At 39.3% G+C, this 21,193-nt stretch overlaps 2 protein-coding genes across 10 annotated transcripts in view; one reads left to right on the plus strand and one right to left on the minus strand.

The window, feature by feature from the left end:
• MIA2 (MIA SH3 domain ER export factor 2) overlaps positions 1–11,978 on the plus strand; it is a 67,722-nt gene extending 55,744 nt beyond the window's left edge. For all 8 annotated transcript variants that reach the window (XM_073349110.2, XM_073349108.2, XM_073349109.2 and 5 more), the window contains 8 exons: positions 24–91; positions 1,160–1,242; positions 1,671–1,799; positions 4,058–4,216; positions 5,656–5,787; positions 7,577–7,653; positions 8,143–8,374; positions 11,417–11,978. In XM_073349110.2, coding sequence (XP_073205211.1) covers positions 24–91; positions 1,160–1,242; positions 1,671–1,799; positions 4,058–4,216; positions 5,656–5,787; positions 7,577–7,653; positions 8,143–8,374; positions 11,417–11,583 — 1,047 coding nt within the window. In that variant the 3' untranslated portion in view covers positions 11,584–11,978. The remainder of the gene's footprint in view (positions 1–23; positions 92–1,159; positions 1,243–1,670; positions 1,800–4,057; positions 4,217–5,655; positions 5,788–7,576; positions 7,654–8,142; positions 8,375–11,416) is intronic.
• FBXO33 (F-box protein 33) overlaps positions 7,509–21,193 on the minus strand; it is a 35,569-nt gene continuing 21,884 nt past the window's right edge. For both annotated transcript variants that reach the window (XM_073349131.2, XM_073349132.2), the window contains one exon: positions 7,509–19,200. In XM_073349131.2, coding sequence (XP_073205232.1) covers positions 18,929–19,200 — 272 coding nt within the window. In that variant the 3' untranslated portion in view covers positions 7,509–18,928. The remainder of the gene's footprint in view (positions 19,201–21,193) is intronic.

Consider the following 21,193-nt stretch of genomic DNA (forward strand, 5'->3'; position numbering starts at 1 on the left):
TGAGTAGGTTTTTTTTCCTAAAGCTGACAGCCCGGGCAGCGGAAAGACATCTTAATGATCTGAGAAAAGAAAATGCACACAACAGACAAAAGTAAGTACTGTACTGGATAGATTCTGAACAGTATAATTTAGCTGTAATTTTGATCTTTCAGAAAGAGTGAGTGGAAAAGCATAAAACCAGAACTGACAGAGCTACAAATGGGTGTGGGTAAATTATTTTTCAGACTGTGCATGACTTAACATGCCATGGTCCTTCATGTATTTTCAGTAGAATACCCTTAACTAATGAGTCCACAGGTTTGTAGAAATGCAGCTGTTCGCCCTGTCCTGTTTTTCTTCTCTGTGTTAGTAATGTTTTGTGATAATGGAAAACCTTGGATGGGTGGTGGAAACATTTCTGAGTGACTGATACCTCGTAGAAATGGAGAACTGTTGAGAGTCTAGACTGAGCAGGAGTGATTTCTTAGCTACACTACAGTACAAATTGCACAATGTTCGTAGCATGGTACACCTTCAGTCTCCTCTCCATAGTTAAAATGGTAGAAGGAACATTAGTCCATCTTGGCATAGAAACTGCTGGAGAGAATGTTATTCTGTTTCGGTAATGAAAGAAGAGGATAAATGAAATGTAACTATGGTTATAGTATGTGAATGTAAGATATGGTTAAAAATACTGAAATTAAATACCTGTTTTGAGAAAGATAGCACCAGGAATTTGTTAAATGATCTCCTATATTAACCAGGAACTTTGATTACTGAATGTTTGTACTCTTAAAATTGAGTACTGTTTACTTATTTAATAGACCATTTAAAAATCCTTGAAATGAGGTTTACAGTAACCGAGGATAATGTGATGTTGGGGCTTGTAACATTTGTTTCATTTGTTAATGTGTGAATTGCAATTTTTACCTTTCAGTATAAAGGTAGATGAGTATTTTGAGGAATACTTAAATTGATAACTTGTTCTATGTTTGACAGTTATTCTTTGTAATTTATTTCATTAGCTAATGTAATATCTTTGATACCACCTAGGAAATGGAATTCTAGCTTAATTTTATATTTCAATAGAAATGTTGGTGGAGAATGATGGATTTCCAGGAAACTGGTATGATTTTTTTTATAAAGTTAGTAACTTTTTTTGTTCTTCCCATATTTACAGATTAACTGAAATGGAATTTAGATTTGACCTTTTAGAAAAAGATCCTCACGCTCTTGATGTCCCAGTTAGACCATTTGGCAGAGGTACAGTGGAGTTTTTTAAACTCATTTTTTTTGCATTGTAAAATACTACAGGTGTGGTGTGGTGGTGATATTTTGGCTCTCTTCCCCCTCCCCCTCCCCCTCCCCCCCACCAGCATATTCATAACTGTAAGCACAGCAAGCATTTGTGCATGCAAATATCACCTCTTTTTTTTTTTTTTTTTAAAGCTGACCCTGAGTGAATACATTATTCTAGATCACTTAAACATTTTTCTACTGGGTATTTAGTCTAAAATAAGAATTTTGAAATGCCTTTGAAATTAGACCACATCGTGAAACATTCTAGAAACATAACAAAACCACCCGATTCATTTCACTTGTGACCCAAGATTTGAATTTAAATTGTGAAAAGTAAACTACTTATGCAGTTTTTAACACTGAATTTGAATATTTTGTTTTAACTGTTCCAGAGCATTCCCCATATGGACCCTCACCCATGGGCCGGCCTTCATCTGAAACAAGAGCTTTTCTTTCCCCGCCAACCTTATTGGAGGGCCCTTTAAGACTTTCACCTATGCTTCCAGGTGGTGGAGGAAGAGGTACAATTCTCAAATTTCAAAACATCTCTATTCTGAATTTCATTCTCCTCTATTAATCTATCTTATCTTTTTTTCTCCTGATGGTAACCTGCAAAAGTATTTAAAAACAGCCAATTCAGTATAAAATGAAATCCCCAGATAAACATGAAAATAATTTTCCCGCTCATTTTTAAAGCAGTCCGTTATGTAATATCGGTAGCAATACTGGATCACTAAACTATGGTATTACTCCTTGTGGCATCACTTTGTACAGAAGTGTAGGGAAACAGGCAAACTTGGTCTCTTTTGGACAGACAGGGATGCTGCCTGAGCCTTTCCTCCTTTACAGAGGTAGAATTCCTGCTCAGTCTCGTTCCACGATCAGCAACAAGAGTTGGTCAGTGACATCATTAGTTTCCTGAAGAGAGTGCTGCTGCTCCCAGCTCAAAGAATAGTGGTCTGAAAATGACAAAGGGAGGGGAGTGCACCTATGCACTCAAACAGTGTGGGACAATCCTAATGGGGCTGGCAAGAAATATGTCTCTCTGGGAAGTGAGGTAGGGCTTGAAGGAAGGATTAGCTCCCCCCCCCCCCCCCAAAAAAAAAATACAAATCTGTGGCAGCCTTTGTTCAGGAGAACACCACTGTCCCACAGATGTAAGAGAGGGAGAGAATCTGTGACTCCCTTCACCTCTGTCTCTCACAAATTCTGTGGTGGTCTTTGCAAACATAAGAGAACTGGAGGAATGGGGATAAGGTGAAGTGTTGCAAGGGAGCTCAGCAGTTTGTTACAATGCAGTGAGAGTGGAAGTCTCTGGTTCATTACTCTTTGCAGAAGCTGCTTCTCCAATTACTACTATTGTGTCTGCCCCAATGACATATTCAGACCCAGCTTGCTTGGAGATGAGATCCTTCTACTTGTGAAGACGAGGAGGAGCAGCAGATCAGCTTAGGATGCTAAACAATCAAAATTCAATTAAAATAGCATTTTAAAATGAATAATTGAGGCCAGCTGCACTTCAAGGTTAACAATTTAAGTTCTTAGAACTTTGAAAATGCAGACTGAAGATGGAAAGTTCGGCCTTAGCTATATCACATTTAAAACCTGGTCTCTTAATTAATAATTTATTGTATAAATAGGAGAAACTGGAATTTTTTATACACCTTTACATTACAAATACCTTCAAATTTGAAGAGAAACAGTACAGTAGTTATTAACAGTTGAATGGTCTCCAGGATGATTTGGTCCTCTCTGGGGGACAGTAGGAAGGAATGAAAGTTTCAACTTGTTCACTTTAAAGTGCAGTTTTACTGTGAAAAGGGACTATGTATGCATAGTCCTGCCTATTTATTTTAGTGACAGAAATAAGTACCTACCATTCATTTCATGCTGCAGAGCCAGTGAAGCTGAGCGAGCAAGATATTTTAAAAGAAATTGGTAACTAAGTTCTGATTGTATAATCTTTTTGTAATTTTGTGTAAGACAGAAAATAGCTTGACTTTCAGATTCCAGGCTGTTTGAGGTGCTGACAGTGAGGAAGGGTAATTGAAACTCAAAATGACATCATGGAGTTTCATATTTGTGTCATTTTTTTTCAGTACAAATCATGCTTTTTTTAAAGGGAAACTAACAACTTACAAGAGTTATTTTATAAAATAATTAATAAAGTAGTTTCACCTACTACTCAGCTCCTGAGTTTTCCTTCCCATTTTTTGTGGTGTTGCCACACTTACAATAAAACTCTCTTTCCCTATTTCTTCTGATCTGTGAAACCAACTTTACATGCTCTAATCTCCTTTGATTCTCTTCTCTTCCGGCTTTTGAAAGTGTTGCTCACTAGAATGGTAGGTTAAAAAAAATTCAGAGTTTTTTTCTTTTAATTTGACCATGTCCCTTCAAGTTGCAGGGGACTGACACTGAGAAGAACTTTTAACAAGAAGGTACCAGCTTCACTGATTGGAATGATAGGAGGATTTATAATATACTTTTTAAAAAGAAGAGGACTCTGAATATATTATAGATTCATCTTTTAAGGAATTAAGCTTTTATTTCTTTAAGCAAACCTTTTAAACACTTTCAGTAAACATGACAACTATGCTGATGCAGCAATTATGGTGAATCATGACAATTCACCTGGTAAATTGTCCTGCTTTAGCTATGCTTCTACCACATACTTAAAGTACTGGCACTTTTTTTCTTACTATTGACAGACAGTGACGTTTGCTGCAACACATTATTAAAATGTTGGAATAAACTGATATCTTATTTCTTTAATAAGGATCAAGAGGAGCAGGGAACCCTGCCATGTATGAAGCTGCTAATGAAAGAGGAGAATTGAGCTCTGACAGGTTATCTGATCCCCACAGAGCACCTTCAGACACTGGGTCCCTATCACCTCCATGGGATAGAGATCGTAGGATAATGCTGCCATCATCAGGTAAATAAATATCCTGGGCCATCAGATATTTGTAAAAATGTAATTATAAGAATATTGGAAACTGATGTGTATTCAGATACTAGCTACGTTTTAAAAAGACATTCACAGTCACTGCTTTCTACCTAACTTTGACATGTAACCCTGCTTTCTGTGCACAAGGGAGAATATGCTGCAACACGTGAACGGTATAATAGTAGGTTCATTCCCCTTGTGCATTGGAGCTCCTCTCCGGAGATGCATGGCTCTGTGATGCACCAAGCATAGGATTATATATATAATGTGTAACTGAGCATTTGGGGGTTAAATTAAATGCAGGTATTTTATTATCGGCTTGTTCTAGGCATTAGAAATTCAAGCTGTGTCTAGTCTGGAAGATTCTATGTTCACTGGAGAAATGGTGAGATCTCAAGAGCTAAGAGAGAGCAGAAGCTGACCCATAGAGGGTATGTCTGCACTAGGAAATGGTGTGGGTTTTTTTTTTTTTTTTTTTTAACAAAGAGAGAGTTTAACACATTGTAAAATCCTGTATCTTTGTTAAAAACAAGCTTTTTTCCTAGTGCAGATATACAGACTGCTTAAAACACATGGTTGGGGAAGGGTGCTAAAGTCATTGAAGTTAAACAGGTTTTACTTTTTGATTAAAGGAAAGCTCTGTTAGAGGTTGATTTCACCCTTGCCTCTTCTGTTAAATTGTTAAAGCTCACAGTAAATGTTCTTGATCTCCCATGTGTTCTTTAGCAAAACCAGGGACAACCAACCTTGACATTCCTGATATGTCTAAGTTACAAAGTAAGCATGGGAGAAGTGAGGGGGACACAACCTGTCAGGCCATCTATATACATAATAAAACAGTAAAGGACACAAGCTCAATTCAAAAAGAAATCCAGTTTCAGGTCACCTTTTAGTACATGAGATGAATATGCCATAAATGTTAAGTATTCCAGATTTAATGAAGTAGGACAGTGTCTATACCATGGCCTGCTAAAGTACATGTTGATGTAGTCTTAAAAAAATCAAACTTCATTTATATTGAACATACTGCATATTTTAAAACATATGGTAATTATTCCTGACTAAAGCATGGATCCAGCATGTAGATCAGCTGCTGCATCAGTCATGTTGGGTTCAATTTGCATAGTAAGATTTTTCTGGTATTGTATTCTTAAGCAGCCGTTGAGATCTTATTTTAAATCTGTGTAGAATTCGATGTTTTATTTACCAGAAGTGCAAGTAGTAAGGATGCTCTGCTGGAGACTTACTTTCATTTCTTATTTTATTTTAAGACAATTTTCCTATATTATACACTATCTAATTTTGGATGTTTTGTGAGATTTTAAGAAATCCAAAGAGGAAACAAGCAGACATATAACTTAATTAACAAAAATCCTGAGACTCTCTTTGCTAAATAGACTGCCTCTTGTGATTTAATTGAATGGTAGGTCAGCCATATAATGATCCAACTCTCCCCCCTCGAAGACAAGAAAGACTTTATTCTAATCCTCCAAACTCAGGAAGACTTTCTGGACCAGCAGAACTACGAAGTTATAACATGCAGTCTTTTGATAAAGCAGGTAGGAATTGCTTTAATCTGCTGCCATTATGTGACTGAATGAAAGATAGTACAATTATATAATTATGTAATAAGGTATGGTAGTGGATTACCTGTTAGTTATCATGGCCCAAACCTATAACATAAGATTGTTCTGTTCAGAAACGTATTTCACCATTTGCTAGCCCAGATACTACCTTCCCTATTATCAGGATAGCAATCTATTCCACAGGATGGATTGTGCTCACTGAATGTGCTATTCAATATTTTCTTTGTATCCTCCTCATTCAGTGTGAGGGCCTATGTCTGTTTACAGCATTCAGACTCTGCACTGAATGCAATGTTAATAATTTCCTCATAGGCTTTCCTATGGGACTCATCACTGTAGCATCAAAGTGCTTCACAAATGTTACCACAACACCCATGTGAGCTAAAATGGTATTATCCCCTCTGGAAAATGGGAACTGAGGCACAGAGAGATTAAGACTAAAACTGTCATGTATCCACTAACTTTGGGTGCCCAAATTGAGACCTTTAGGGCCTGATTTTTTCCAAGTACTCACTATTTTCATAGCCCCTGTGATACAGAAGGGCCAGAGAGTAGTGGGAGAGTGCTAGAGGGAAAATATATAAGCTCAAGGCTAATTAAGGCGTGGTTCCCTGTAAACTAGGGAAGATGGCTGCAGGTTAATTGGAGCACCTGCAGTCAATTAAGGCCCTGTTAGGAACCTAATAAACCCCCCTGTGTCAGGCAGATGGAGGAGGAGGAGGAAGGACTGGAGCTTGGAGGTGTGTTGAGAGCTTTGGAAGACTTGAGAATTGGAGTAAGGGAGACCCTGCCCAGCAGGACAGGGAGACTCCCTTCCCCCCAGCATCTAGGGACTGAGGGTAACCCCACCTAAGGGGGACGAGGGTAAGAAACCCACAGGGTTGAGAGGGGCAGGGACTCAGAGCAAGGAGCAAACCCAGAACCCTCCCCCGCTTCCCTCCTCTACCACCTTCCTGGACTAGTAGCGGGGCCCTCGGCACCCAAGAGCAGTGGCAAAGGGTGGCATCTTAGCTCCCTGCCAAGAAAAGCGCAGGACCCACCAGACTAAAATTGGCCATCTTGCCACACCCCTTATATGTTCAAAGCACAGGACCCACTGACTCAGTTACAGCTGAGAGTGCTCAGCACTCCTGCAAATCAGGTCTTGGATGTTTCAAGTTGAACATCTAGAAAACGAGGAACACCCCAGGGTATGAAAGGTGCCAGATTAAATGTATCCCCTTGTTCACAAAACAGATCGAACACAAGTAGCAACAAGGCATTGTGGGGAAACTTGCACAATTGTTCCTTCTCAACCCAGATATAGTGGGTGAGAAAATATTGCAGTCTCTGTGGAGATTTTGCTAAGATTGCATCTTGTGATGGTGGCCCTCTTTGTAGGCCTTCAGACTAAAAGTAACAAGCCTTAGTGGTGTGGTGCATATACTAAGATGTATGTTCCCAAGCAAGGAAGACCCTGTTATAACTGAGAAATACAGTATCTAGGAGAGAGAAGATTTATTTGGCCAACAGCAACTTGGAAAACCTGCAGCTGGGTTGTAGTGCTAACATCAGATGTTTATCCTCTTCCTTGGTGATGCTCAGGCCCAGAAACCTAACCCTTAACTGCCCCTTAGCACATATCCAATTGCTAAGCATGCTGTCCTGTATCTGACAGTATCCAACACCTCCTTCCCCTTCTTTTTTGGACAAACTTTGGTGGTGGTGGTTTGCAGAAGAAGTGGTGGGAAAACCTAATTTATTTTGTTACTTTTCAACACAGATGGGCAAGTGTCTCCAGAAAATAGTTCGAGGACAGAGCCCAGTGGAAATGAAACTAAAGACTATCCCACTTTTAGTGTAAGTAATAGATGAATAAAAACTTAAATTCATTTTTTTGTGCAAGGATATATTTTTAATCTATTTATTCTAAACTTTTTAAGGCAAGGTTTTTTGTATGTACTAGATGATCAGCTATGTTCCAGTTTGTTCCTCTATCACTTTTTAAAGACCTGCAAACTTGTATATAGATTGTGATAGCACCCACAATGTACTAAGCACGTATATAAGACAACATAGTCCCTATCCCAAATTAATTGACCATCTGAAAAACTAAAAAGACAAAAGGATGTGGGGAAGGGGATACAATTATAGTGGTCCAGATGATGGCTTGTGTACAGTCATTTCCCCACTTTTCTTTTCACTGTTCCCAGCTGCATTCTTTGAGATTAACTGGCCCAAGGAATAGAACCCAGGCTTCCTAGCTCAGTCCTCCACCTCCTGTCTTGAAAATACAGGCCTTATCGCTTTCAAAAAGCTGATTGACCAGTTTTCTGATTTTTGCTACAGAATTTCCTAACTGTGTCGGATCAGTCACTTGCCTCTGAAAGTGAAGCAATTGGATCAGGGTTCGCTCCCCCACCTCTCCCTCCACCGAGAGCTCCACTGCTGCCTGTGGATCCTAGAGGAGCTTTTATAAGAAGAGGACCTCCTTTCCCACCTCCTCCTCCTATTGGCATGTATGGACCTCGTGAATATTTTCCAAGGGATTTTGCGGGTCTACCACGTCCTTCCTTGGCAAGTATGTCATTTCTCTTTGCATTTGTTTTCTTAATTAGTTTAAATTCCCTAAAACTACCATCCTCAGGGTGTATATGTAAATTATATTCCTGATCTTACTGTGTTTCTCTAAGACCTCTTTTGGTGTTGGTACAATCTTTCTTGTTCTGCACACCCTTTTTTCCTCTCCTCCAAATCAAGCTAATGTGAAGGGCATGACAAAGTAGCTACTTTTTCATAAATTTAGTTAAGACTTAAGTTTCATCCCAAATCTGTCCATCCTGTTGTTCTTGTATAATGCACTACATAACTGTAAAATCACTATTTGTAAAGCTGTCAAGGAAACTAGGCCAGATTCTCTAGCCCCTCCCTATTTCCCAGCAGGTGTAGAACTGATATAACCAGTTCCTATCCCAACACCGCCTCAGCACAGACAGGGGGCATTGGCAGAGTACACTGCACTCTAACTGAAGCTCATAGCCTGCTGAGGTAAGCTAGAGCAGTCCCCAGGAGCTCTAATTTATGCTAGGGCCAGAGAAGCTTGGCCAACAATTTCTTTAGACCTATACATCTTACTGTACTGTAAGTGTGCACTTTGACACTTAATTGGTGTTGTCAGGGGATGTGTACAATGTATCTAGAAGCGAGTCCTCCAGCCCAGGTCCACTGACATAGCATACTAAAAATAGCCATTCTGAGTCGGTCCAGGTACGCCCTACACAGCTATTTTTAGTGCACTAGCCAGAGCTCTGCTGTGCAGATCCAGGTTGGGAGGCTCCCTCCTACATGCACTCTAGACAGTGTTAGTCTCTCTATATACTTACGCTTGCTTTTCACTTTTAAAAATATCTTCCTCCCTTCAACAAGAAACCATTAGACAACAATGTGAACTAAATCACGTGCCAGCTTTAAACTGAGGCTATGTAAATGAAAGTTAAATCTTGCACAACTGGATAGCTTTTATTTTGGTTAAAGGAAATAAACTGAGATCCTGCCAAGTTCTAGCCTTCTATGATACACAGGTGCTTAGAATCTTCCAAAATAAGTACAGAGCAAGAATAGTAGAGAAGATCTGCAGGGATGCAGTCACTTAGTGAGGTATTTTCCTTTATCATCATGATAGGAAGGCTGCATGCTGGCATAATGCTGCTGTTGCTGTTCCTCTATTTCCACTGCTCAGAAGATTGTGTCAAGGGCAAACCACTAACTGCCCCCAGATTGAAATCAAGGCTTGCCTCTGCCTCTATTAAGACTCGTACCTATTTCATTGGCCTACCTGTGAAATCGAATTGCGTATTGCTAGCTGTAAGATATTTATTCCACTTCATGCACAAGATTGTTCTGATGTGGCAGGAGAGTGGAATTTTGATAAATTCTAGAATCTGAAAGTCTGTCTACACTACACAGTAAGGTTGACATAAGTCACCTGATGTCAACCTAATTGGGTCAGTATCTATACTACAGCCTTCCTCTGGCTGCTGCAAGTGCCCTATTCCACTGACGTAACTTAGGGTGACTAGACAGCAAATGTGAAAAATCAGGACGGGGTGGGGGATAATAGAAGCCTATATAAGATGATGACCCTAAAATCAGGACATCTGGTCACCCTAATATAACCACCTCCACAAGAGGCACAGAGCTTATGTCAAACTAGTTTGGGTGACACAGTGTCTGTGTAGAGACCATCTCTCTTACAGTGCCTGTTGGCTGTCTTGTCAATTTCATAGAAGAAAGCTGGGAAGCTAGAGCCCAGCTGTCCCCTGCTCTAGTGGCTTCCCTCCTTCTAAGCCATGAAATTGACAAGCCAACTTGGCTCCTTCCAGGGAGGAGGAAGGGGCTGAAAAGCCTCAGGCAGCTTTCTGGTGTAGGGGGAAACAAACAGCCCATCTCAAGCCTATGGGGTAGCTGGGCTCATGGCAGAGTGGCCTCTCAGCTCCCTAAACTGCCCCTCTTACGTTGGTGGAAGCACTCCTGGTGAGGAGAGACACCACCAACCAAAGGAGGGTAGTGTGCATACTTACAGCAGTGGCTGTAAGTCAACCTAATATAGGTCAACTTACATTTCTAATGTAGACATACCCTCAGTACACGGATGTGCTGTGGGAAAGTGGAACTGAGCGTTTGACCAATGCCTCTGAGTTGGCAAAATCAAATTAGGAAGCATTAGGCTTCATGGTTGAGGTCACTTAATACTTGCTTATAGGAGGCTGCAGATCAGCTTCCCTCAAACAAGTAAACTGTTAGGCTTCTGAGCTCAAGCCCCCATCTCACTCAAATGAAACAACATACCCTAGGCAGGCTCTGCGAAAGGCAACAAAACCTCATGATCAAATGTATTGGCGGAATTTAAAAAATTTGCACATGGACAGTTATGGTAGGTGCACTTTATAAATTCAGATACTAGCTCTGTAGGTGGTGTGAGATGAGAGTTTGATCTTCACTTTTGACAAACATTTAGGGATACTTTTGAAAGGCTTTAAGGGACTATTAAGTGGAGTTTTCCCATTATTTTCTACCAACAAAAATCAAACTTTTAAAATGCCTGATGTGGGGCTTTTCAAGCAAAATGCTTAAATGTACTGTAATAAAGTAGTACCTGCCAACAGCCATCACAGTTCATGTCCCATTGATAGAATCAATGGATATAATCCAAGTCTTTCTCCTCCAGGAGCAAAAGGAGAACCTTGCAGAATGCCATACCTCAAGTGCATATGACTATTTGAGATGGCAGTGGCATATACATACCTACATTCACCCTCATTACATTGCAGTACCCTGTAATTGGATACCATTGAGAGGTGTAACATGGTTTGGTGCGTCTTCCACCTCTTTTCCTAATCTAGACTGTAGCACTGGGAATTTCTTAACACCTAGTACAAGCCTTGTGTTTTCTGGCATCGTGCCCTTTGCTTGTTTACAGACACAGGTCACTGTAAATTATTAAACTGCTAAAAGATTGATTGGCATAGTGAAAAAAGGATATCCAGCATTAAGTCTATATATTTTGGATAATGAAGCTTTAAAAATGTAACTAGCTAAATACTTTATAAATATCTTTAAACAGTGAGAAATCCATTTCCAGTGAGGCCTTTTTCTCAATATCCACCACAAAGAACTGGATCTTTTCTGCCTCCTCCGCCTTCACTTGAAAATAGGAGTGAGCCTCCTGCATTAATTCATCAATCAAATACTCCAGCTACAGGACATCCAGAGCCACAGCAAGACACCTGATGCTGTTGTCTGATATCTTGGAAATTAACCTGATGTACTCTTTCTATACCTGTAAAATCATCTTCAGTTAAGTAACTGCTGTTACTTAAGGGATTCTATATAAATACTTTGCTCAAATTGAAGCTTAATAGAATGATTCTCAGGATAGTGTTTTGTAAATAAGGATAAATTAAATAGTTTCCATTGTACAGTAGTCATTTTAAATTAAGTATTTTTAATTTGAGTCACCTGTTCTGAAGGTGTACTAAACTAGAGTAACATTGAAAACAGTCCAGCTATTGTCTCCTCTGCACAGGAAAACTCTGCATGCGAAGAGCAGTGCTTGCTGTAGGAGTAAGAAAAAAAAGTGAAAAACAACAAATGTTTGAATTAATAAAATGCAGTCACTTTACAAACTTGTGTGGTGGTAATGTTAAGCAAACTGTTCAATTTCTGTATAAACTACTTCTGACTCTCTCCCTTCTCCTATCAAGTCTAACGTGAACTTACTGCAATGCTTGTAGTCTCTAAAGTTTATTAACTGCCCAAAGCCATTCAGCTCAAATAGTTTATACTACTACACTAGACAAATATTTCTCTTAAATGCAATTATGCATTTATATTGTTTAGCTTACCCATTGAGAGAATGAAAGGGAAGAGGGACTTAAGCCATTCCTTACTTCAAATTTGTTCCATTTATTGATCTCATCTCTTAGGTAGTCCTGTTACAGATGTGGTCTAAAAATGGCATCTATTCACACTAAAACCTCATGTCACTCTGGGGATCTTACTAACCATGACATCTATATCTAACATCTGGAAAAAATCTAAATGGATTTGCTTAATTATTGATTTGCTAGTAATTCCCTTTAACTGACTACTCCATCTTGTATTCCATATTTATGTATGTGCCACTTGATGCTCAACACTGAGTGGAGGAAAGGCAAATGATATGTCAGTGACTGTTACAAACATCCCTGTTAAAAGCAAGACCTGGTACTTGAAGGCAAGCTGAACTTACTGTGGCAGCTTTGAAAAATGTAGGAGTTTTAATTATGAAATGGGTACACTTTCTCCAGGGCAAATTCCATATACACTCAATTTTGAGAACTAAAACCAGAGGGAGTGGGAGTGGAATCCATGAGGCTAATGAGGCACCTAACTTGTTTTTAGGCACTATTGTGATCCACAGAACGCCCACTCAGCTGCTGCTTAATGCTGTAGGAACCTATGCTCATTCAGTGAATAAGTTTCTTCTCCCCTGCCCCCCCTCTGGGCATGCACACAGCAGCTTCACTCTAGGCACCTGGGTGTCTACCTCCTGCCTGAACACACACACTGACTCAGATAAACAGCCAGCTGCCTTGGTCCTACCTACTGCTGCCAAGAGGGATTCACAAACAAGGAAAGAGATGGATAGCTAAACACGTAAGTCACATGCTGGAGGGGGGGCAGCAGAGGACCACCTACTGTGCTATCTTTAGCATACTGGGTAAGGTTAGCACACCTCTCCCATTGGTTCACATGCTGGTTATGTGGCGCACACTGTCCCTGTACTTTCCTAGGTGCCATGCTATTCAGTATTGCAACAGCACTTTGTGGTTCACATCCAAAGACTTGTAGTGACAGTTTAAGTGCACTACAGAACTGATCAGTAGTGAAGGCAAGTTCATGGGGACATTGGCATAAATGCATTAGCAGAAACATCCAGTAGTGAACTAGTTAATACTGAAATTTTAAATGGTCATTTCCCCCACTGCAGTAAATGTGGCAATTCTTCCCTCCCATGCCTATGGTTTCAGGTGAGTTGCAGGATCAGTTCATGTTTCCACTGTTTTTTTTATATTCAAAGGCTGGAATTATTTATTAAATTAGGACAGCTCTGCACTACTGGGTGGATTCAACTTCTAATACAAAAGGCCTAGGTTACAAACAAAAACTGATTACATTGGGTGGGGGGTGTAAAAAATGGTCAATTCTGAGCAGTCTTCCTCCATTTAATTTACCGGAAAGCCAGATTGCTCTGGCTGGATGCTTTGTGAAGCAACCATGTGCAAAAAATAGATTCACCAGTGCTGTATGTATTCTAGGTGTTCCAGTTTGAAAGGAGCAACAACTATAGGCCTAATAAAGAAGGTATCAAATATGCTGGCTCTTGTGGATCTCCAGGGGCAAAGGGGAGAGCAGCAATAGTAAGGAAAAGTGATCAAGGATCAGGTGAAAATCTAATCAGAATGGACGAAGTGGGCCTAGGACCACTTGAACATGGATTGAGCTGAATTTTAAAAATTGCCAGGGTTAGACACTAGTAAATATCAAGAGGTTTTTTGAAAACTGGTACTATACAAGCAAGCACAGGCTGACATGATGGTAAGGTTATAGATAGTGTACGTAGGCCTTTCAAATGACTAGTGATGCTTTGCTTCTGATTAAGAATAGGCAGGAACCTGTAGGTAAATTGCAGATTTACCAAAACTTCACAGGCCCCCATTTTGTCTATGCTTTATTGCCTGATCAGTTTCAGAGTTCTGGCTATGGTTACTGGGCTATCACAACAGTAGAACCTCAGAATTATGAACAGCCGAGTGATGAACTGAACTGACCGGTTAACCAAACACCTCATTTGGAGCCAGAAGTGCAATCAGGCAGCAGCAGAGCCAAAAAAGGCAAATACAGTACAGTGTTGTGTTAAACTATTTAAAAAAAAGGAAATTGTTTCTGTGCTCAGTTCATTTAAATTAAGACGGTTAAAAAGCAGCATTTTTCTTCCGCACAGTCAAGTTTCAAAGCTGCATTAAGCCAATGTGCAAAATCCTTAGTAGGACTTTCTGTCTGAAACAATTATCTTACAATACCATTCCTAGCAACCTTTGTGACTGTAGAAATATATTTCTACAAGGGGGGTGGGGGTGAGTCATGATTTTTTAAAAATCAGATTACATTTGAAAGTTCTAGTTTACTTTCTTCCCATTTTATAAATTGGGAAAGGTAACTTTGGACTTGTTTCGTTTCCTCATTATTTAAAATCTGTTTCTACTGAACAGATTTTCTGAGAAGTTTCACACTTAAAACACTAACCTATGCCACAGCAGACAAGTCCAGGGCTCCATTAATAGCCTTACTATGAGAATACAAAACTGGTGAGTAAAGAGCCCGTGGTACATTTGCAACCACCATCACTATTCAATACAATGAACTGCCACGAGTCAAGAAAGATGAAATGTTTCCACTAACCTCTTCGCGCCTCCATCAGGGTTTGAAGTCAATCCTCCCAAGGGTAAGATTTTCAAAAGCACCTAACCTTAAGCTCCTGTATACATCTACCAAAATTTTCAAAAAAAGTTCTAATTTACTGTACTGAACATCTAAACCTTTCATGGTTAATGAAACACTTATTTTGCAGTGACCGCTTTTATGATACTAAAAAAGTTTAATAAACAATTTTCGCCCCTGATGCTGCAAACACTTTTTGTGCTTAAATGTAAGGATGCACAACAGCCCCATTGAAGTCAATAAGAGCAAAGTTCTGCATCAGTGTTTGCAGGATCAGGGGCTTATAAGCAAAATATTTCTCGAAAGTTATCATTTTTGTAAGGTTCAGGTAAGATACCCTACCAGTAATGGCATTTTAAACTCCCCAGCCCCCACCCAGTATTTATAGTTTAGTTCATTATAAACTAAAGTTACAATCGCACAAATTTTCAGATTAATTTTAGAGCAGCTCAATTTTTTTTTTTAAACAATGATTCAAATCTATGTAAGTTGCCCCAATTTAAATTCTTCCACTCTGATATCCATCCTCAGTTTATTAGGTTAAATTTATGAAGTTATTACTCTGATTTACACTTATGGAAACTAGGAGAGCTAGATCATGTATATTTCCCTAGCATTGTCCAAACTGCAAGGTATTTTAATCACACTTTCCTCCAAATTGGAAAATTCAATAAGAAATGTGGATAATCTAAGATTTGCAATACCAGTTCAGACCATCCATGTTAACCCTATGGTGCAACGTTCCACACATGTTCAGAGGTTAAATAAAGATGGTTACTGATCAAAGGAAGATTTGTAAAATTCAAATACAATTGTGTAAGTAGAGATCCATTATCAAAATGTTCAACTGTACATACGATTATTTTAAGTTTAAATATTCGAGCTATTTATGTACAAACCTTTAACAAACACAGAACTGGTAAGTAAGGTCCCATGAGAAGAAAATCTAAGGGAAAAAGGAATTCAGGAGAGCTGGCAGTTCCTCAAGGAGACCATATTAAAAGGCACATCTGCGAACTATTCTCATGCAAAGGAAACAAAGGAAGAATAGTAAGAGGCCAACATGGCTCCACCAGGAGCTCTTTAATAACCTGAAAATCAAAAAGGAAACATAACAAAAAAATGGAAACATGGTTACCCTTAAGTCTGGGAAATTAGTTAAAAACAAACAAAAGGAACGGTTTGGAAAGAGAAACAATATCTGCCACTAGCATTAAGAAAGAACAAATTTGATGCCGAATAGCACCTCTCTCTAGGGCTTACAATCCAGTTTCACAAAACACTGGATATTAATATGGTTGGGGATTTTTTATTTATATATATTTTTTAAAGCAAAGAAACACTTATCCTCTTCATTAAGTTCTACTTGATCTTAGCTTCCTCCTGGACAGCTGGAGACTTTAACCTTAAATTTTAGTTGAATAATGGTAGCACCCCTTCTACTGCAAGCTGCTTTACAGGCACTACTGGGCTTACACCCTGAGTCCTGGATCTGAACCCACAATCCTAGTGGTCAAAGGCAACAGAGTCATGACACTTGTGCATTTCTGCCTTTCATTTGATGTTACTATAATAAGAAACAGGCTACAGTTTGTTTCCCCTCTCACCACTACTACCCACACCCAAGCTACTTCCCTTTTCAAAAGGGGATGGGTTAAATGATTGTTTTGTAGACTTCGTAGAAGAAATTAAGGAGACACTTTAGCACATCTTAGTAAGCAGCATGGTTTATATGATTAGTAGTAGTTTGTTATCCTAAACTTTCATTTTCAATAATCAGGATTAATATTTGGCACACAAGCACACTGTAAACAGCCACTTGACAGTTCTCATGGCACAGCCAATCACTGCTATGGTGTGGCAGTTCTTTATACCAGTTTACCAAACATGTGCAATTTTCATCCACAATATGCAATTAGATTTATAAAAATAGATAAAATGTCAAACTGAAGCATTGTAGGTATTCATAATCTATTTAATAGTGGGACACTGACATGAATACTACAGTTTTCTAGAGCACATTAGATTTTGAGTTAAGCAGTTGCAACTGGTGCAGGAATTTCTCAGTCAGTCTTCTATATTCTACAATCTACGATTTACTGTATCAGACTAATAAGCCATATCAAATGTGCAATATTCGGTCTATGCTAGCTGGTCTAATTTTTGTTAAGCGCTTTATTTTATCAACATATTAGCAAAATATCAGCCAAATAAGAATTTACTGTATGATTTACTTTAGACTAAGCTTTGCTGCACCTCAACACAACGTGAACTAATAATTATACACACAGTTTATGAATGATTGCTGCAGCTTAATGCTAAAAATCCTCATGCTGATACAATAAAATATTTTACAATGATCAGTTTTTAATGCTTTATTCATTGATTAAAAGAATATACATTTAACATAAACCATACAACATCAGTCATCAGTTCAAACATTCAGCTGGTTTCCTTACATTTTCTGTCAGGAGTTTTTTAATCTGATCACATTTATAAGATAAAATCTCACCACATCTGGCATATACACACACTGTGCCAGTGGATTCACTCTACTGATGTACATATAAAATCCGCATGGTATGTGCTCACTGGAGACAAAACAGCGCACACCTGTCAAAAGGTCATTTTAATATAAGATGGTAAAACCATTTGTAAAACACATATAAACTTTTTCCATAAATAGAATCATATCTGGACATCTGTTGCATAAATTGTGTTTTCCAAAGCTTACAATATAGCAGCCAGGTCTCAGCACTGCTGGGCACCCACGTTGGCCACTTACTTTAATTATTGCAGACTGTCCTTTAACATTAAATGCACAACATTCGTACCACTTAAAACTGGGGTCAGGTGGAAGTCTCACAGAGACCACGTCTGTACCGCGGTTGCCCTGAAACAGTTAAATCGGCTTTTAAAGCCTCTCAGATATAACAAGATTTTAAAACATACTTCATGGAATGTTCTTCATGCATCATAGCAGCTCATACCTGTGATAGAACAAGCTTTGTATTTATTTCCTTTCCTTCCTTTACATTCACTATTCACAGTGAAACAGGTGCATGTTTGTTTAAGAGTTCTGAGGTTGCTGACTGAGCCACAGCACAGCTGTGTACCACAGGTCGAAATTCGACCTTATATATTACAATCTAGCAGTATCTGGCAGACCAACAGTTGGCCTGCCCCTGCCAGCATGTGGGCACTTCTTCATTTTTAATCTATTCTTTGGCAGCTGACACAGGCGCTGACAGAGAAAGTCCAGTGACTTGGTTGCTAGGGATTTCACGACTAATGTTTGTTTGTAAGCATGTACATTTAAATTTATATCTTCATTGTTATGGTTTTACCCCATTGGAATGTGTAAACTTATATTTCCTTTTAAATCTGGGCCCAAAGCTAACTCATGTGGAGAAACTGACAGATCATGAGAATAAGAAGCTATGATGAATTTATGAAGGATAAGAAATCCTACAATTCATAGTCTAAGAGCTCGCAAATTCAGGTGAGTAACTGAAAAAAGCTACACAGTGCTACAGATTACTGCTTAATAACTGAGAATAAATTTAGAGTAGTAGTAGTAATTCATGCTTCAGAAACTGCATGTGAAATTAAAGTGGAAGTTTATAGTGAACTGGCATTGGGTAGTATTCTCTTTCTTCCTTTTTTTAAAGCCTAATAAGTAGCATACTACCAGATTATATGACAATGATTGCATACAAATCCACTGGGCTATGGATATTAAAAAAACTGGCTCCTGAGCACTAAACTCCGACATAATAGTAAAATAATAGAAGATGCAGTTACTCAGTAAAAAAATATAGTTAGCCGGCAACCTCAGACAACCTTCGGCTGTATCTCTATAAGGTTTGGTAGACAAGTCCATTAACCGTGAAAGCCCTAAACGTTGCCACTTTCAGCTTCTAAACCAATACCCGACTACGTTCTTTGATCAAGAAGTAGAATACACATATATAATTCTATATATCTAATACTGATTAAACACAGCACAAAAGGGGTTAATTCACACTACTGAAAAACATAATAGGATCCTACTTGCATATGTAACCACAGGAATTGTAAATAAAAAAAGGAGCTAAATGCCTTCACTGAAGCTTTGCATCTCTCGATAAAAATGACGAGTTGGCTCAGTGAAGACACTGAGTAATTCTATGTCCATGACTGCATGCCAAGGTCGACCCAATCCAAGGGATACCTGCTCAATGAGGTTATGTACTGGATCCACATCCTGATCAGCCAGTTCACCTTGGTCGAAATCAATGCTTTCTTCTGTAACTTCAAGCACTTTCAAATCAGAGCCACGAAGACGAGCGATTGCAATGAGGTTATGGGCCCACACTGTGTAACCTGGGAGGGTGGGGGAGGAAAAAAACCTGTCACTTCATTGCAGAACTGCTTTTTAAAAAAAGTGGTTAAAACCTGAGACCCCTGACTAGCAGGCCTTTTCCCCAACTGATTTTGTCCCTTTTCCATTTAGCAACCTTTTTTCTGCATTTCTTAAAAGTTACAAGCCATCAGGTTCAAATTTATTCTTATCAAGTGAGGAAAAAAAAAAAGTAACATTGTAAGTAGAACCCCCTCCCCCGCGGCCAAACTTTGTTGGACCTGTCCCCCCTAGAGAATCAATAAATCTATTATTCATACACATTTTTATTTAGACTCTGGGACATACTAAATATTTTAGACCTACACTACTTGACAGTTTAGAGGTGTTATGTGCAAAGAAGAGTGCATGATTAATCATCTTGAGTGAAAGTATAGGTGTAAGAACTGCATTAAAACTGTGTTTGTAGTACAGAGGAACTCTGAAGAGGTTTGATTTTGATGTGTTACAGTTAGACCTATTTTCTATTACCAGATTCCATTTTTGCAGTGATTGTGACCTTTCCTCACAGATCATGGCACTTTTCATGAAAGCCAAGTCCCTTCAATGCTGAAAACTTTTTCACTCAACTACAAAATTATCTTAACTGAAATTAAATATGATAATTATAAAATGGTCTTTGCTACCTACTAGAAGTTCATATTGTATTTCCCCCGGAAAGTGAAGAAAAAGGCAAATTATATTCCCAATTACTAGCCAACTTGCTTTCCATAGGTTGGCTGAGAAAACATGCTGGGTCCTCCTAGCTCACTGATACCACTAAGCACCATCCAGGATTTTCCTCTTCTTTAGGGTGCCCTCCCCTTCGCTTCTCCAGTTTATTCCTTCCAGCATGAAGTAGTTATAAGCTTACTCTTCTTCCCACCTAACATGCAAATTCTCTTGTCAAAGTCTGGACTTGGAAAGCCTAGTAGAGCGGATGAGACTGTACAGTCTCATCCAAGCCACAGAAAGTTATCTGGTAAATACAAGCAAGGTTTGACTCTCTCTGGAATGGTCTTCAACAATGTAGATAGTGGATTCTGTATAGCAGGAAACCTATGAGAAAACATCTCAGTGGGGAGAGGAGAAGGAGGCTGAATTAAATGGGGGAGTTTGATGAAGAAAGTGGAATGAGAATCTTTCACCTACTGCCCCTGAAGCTTCCCACAGAAGCACTGCTCAAAGCACTCTGCAGTCCAGGGCATCTGCAGATGCTGGCATGATCAGTGGTAATGCCTAATGAAAGAGCAAGGAACTCTAAAAGGCAACTTTGTAATGTTAATTCACTGATGCTTCCCTTGTCTAGTGCAGTGGGCTGGAAGTCTCAATGCACAAGAAAAATCAGGACGCTCAGAAGGCTGTAGGATACCAAACCCAATCAAGAACTCCACTTTTAGGTACTACTTTCCAGAAGAATCTTGAATGAGCTTAGCCAGTCCACTATAGAATTTAGAATTAATAGGTCCTTAGTGAGAGAAAGAACAAGAACATCCACAAGAACAAAGGGGGCAGCTTAACAAGGGCGATACAGATACATAACTACTGCTGCATGTGATGATTTGGAGGAACGTCATTCCCTGGATGAGCCTTCTCAATACTAAGGTGGCTATCATGACCCCTTATAGCTTTTCATGTTAACTTCTGGAAGGAATGACTAGACTTCTGGTAAGATTTTAGGAGCCAGAAAGGACCCCAATCCAACCAAACATTTCACAAGGCGGGGGCTTGTAGAGATCCCTTACACCATGAAATCTTGAAGCACCTCTTCCCCAAAGTCTAAGGCTGCCTCAGGGAGAGCCTTTGCCCTACGGGGAAGATTCTTCCCCCTTTCCATGCAAGCTGGGTGGGCTTGCTTTTCAGCCCCAGAGACTGCCTCAGTACTTCCTCACTCTTATTGCTTCAGGAAGATTCACTCTAAGGTAGGTAGCAGATGTTTCTCTGTGAAAACAGAAAAAATTCTTGAGGCCCAGTGAG

The sequence above is a fragment of the Lepidochelys kempii genome, chromosome 6, assembly GCF_965140285.1.
Source record: "Lepidochelys kempii isolate rLepKem1 chromosome 6, rLepKem1.hap1, whole genome shotgun sequence".
NCBI classification, from domain to species: Eukaryota; Metazoa; Chordata; order Testudines; family Cheloniidae; genus Lepidochelys; species Lepidochelys kempii.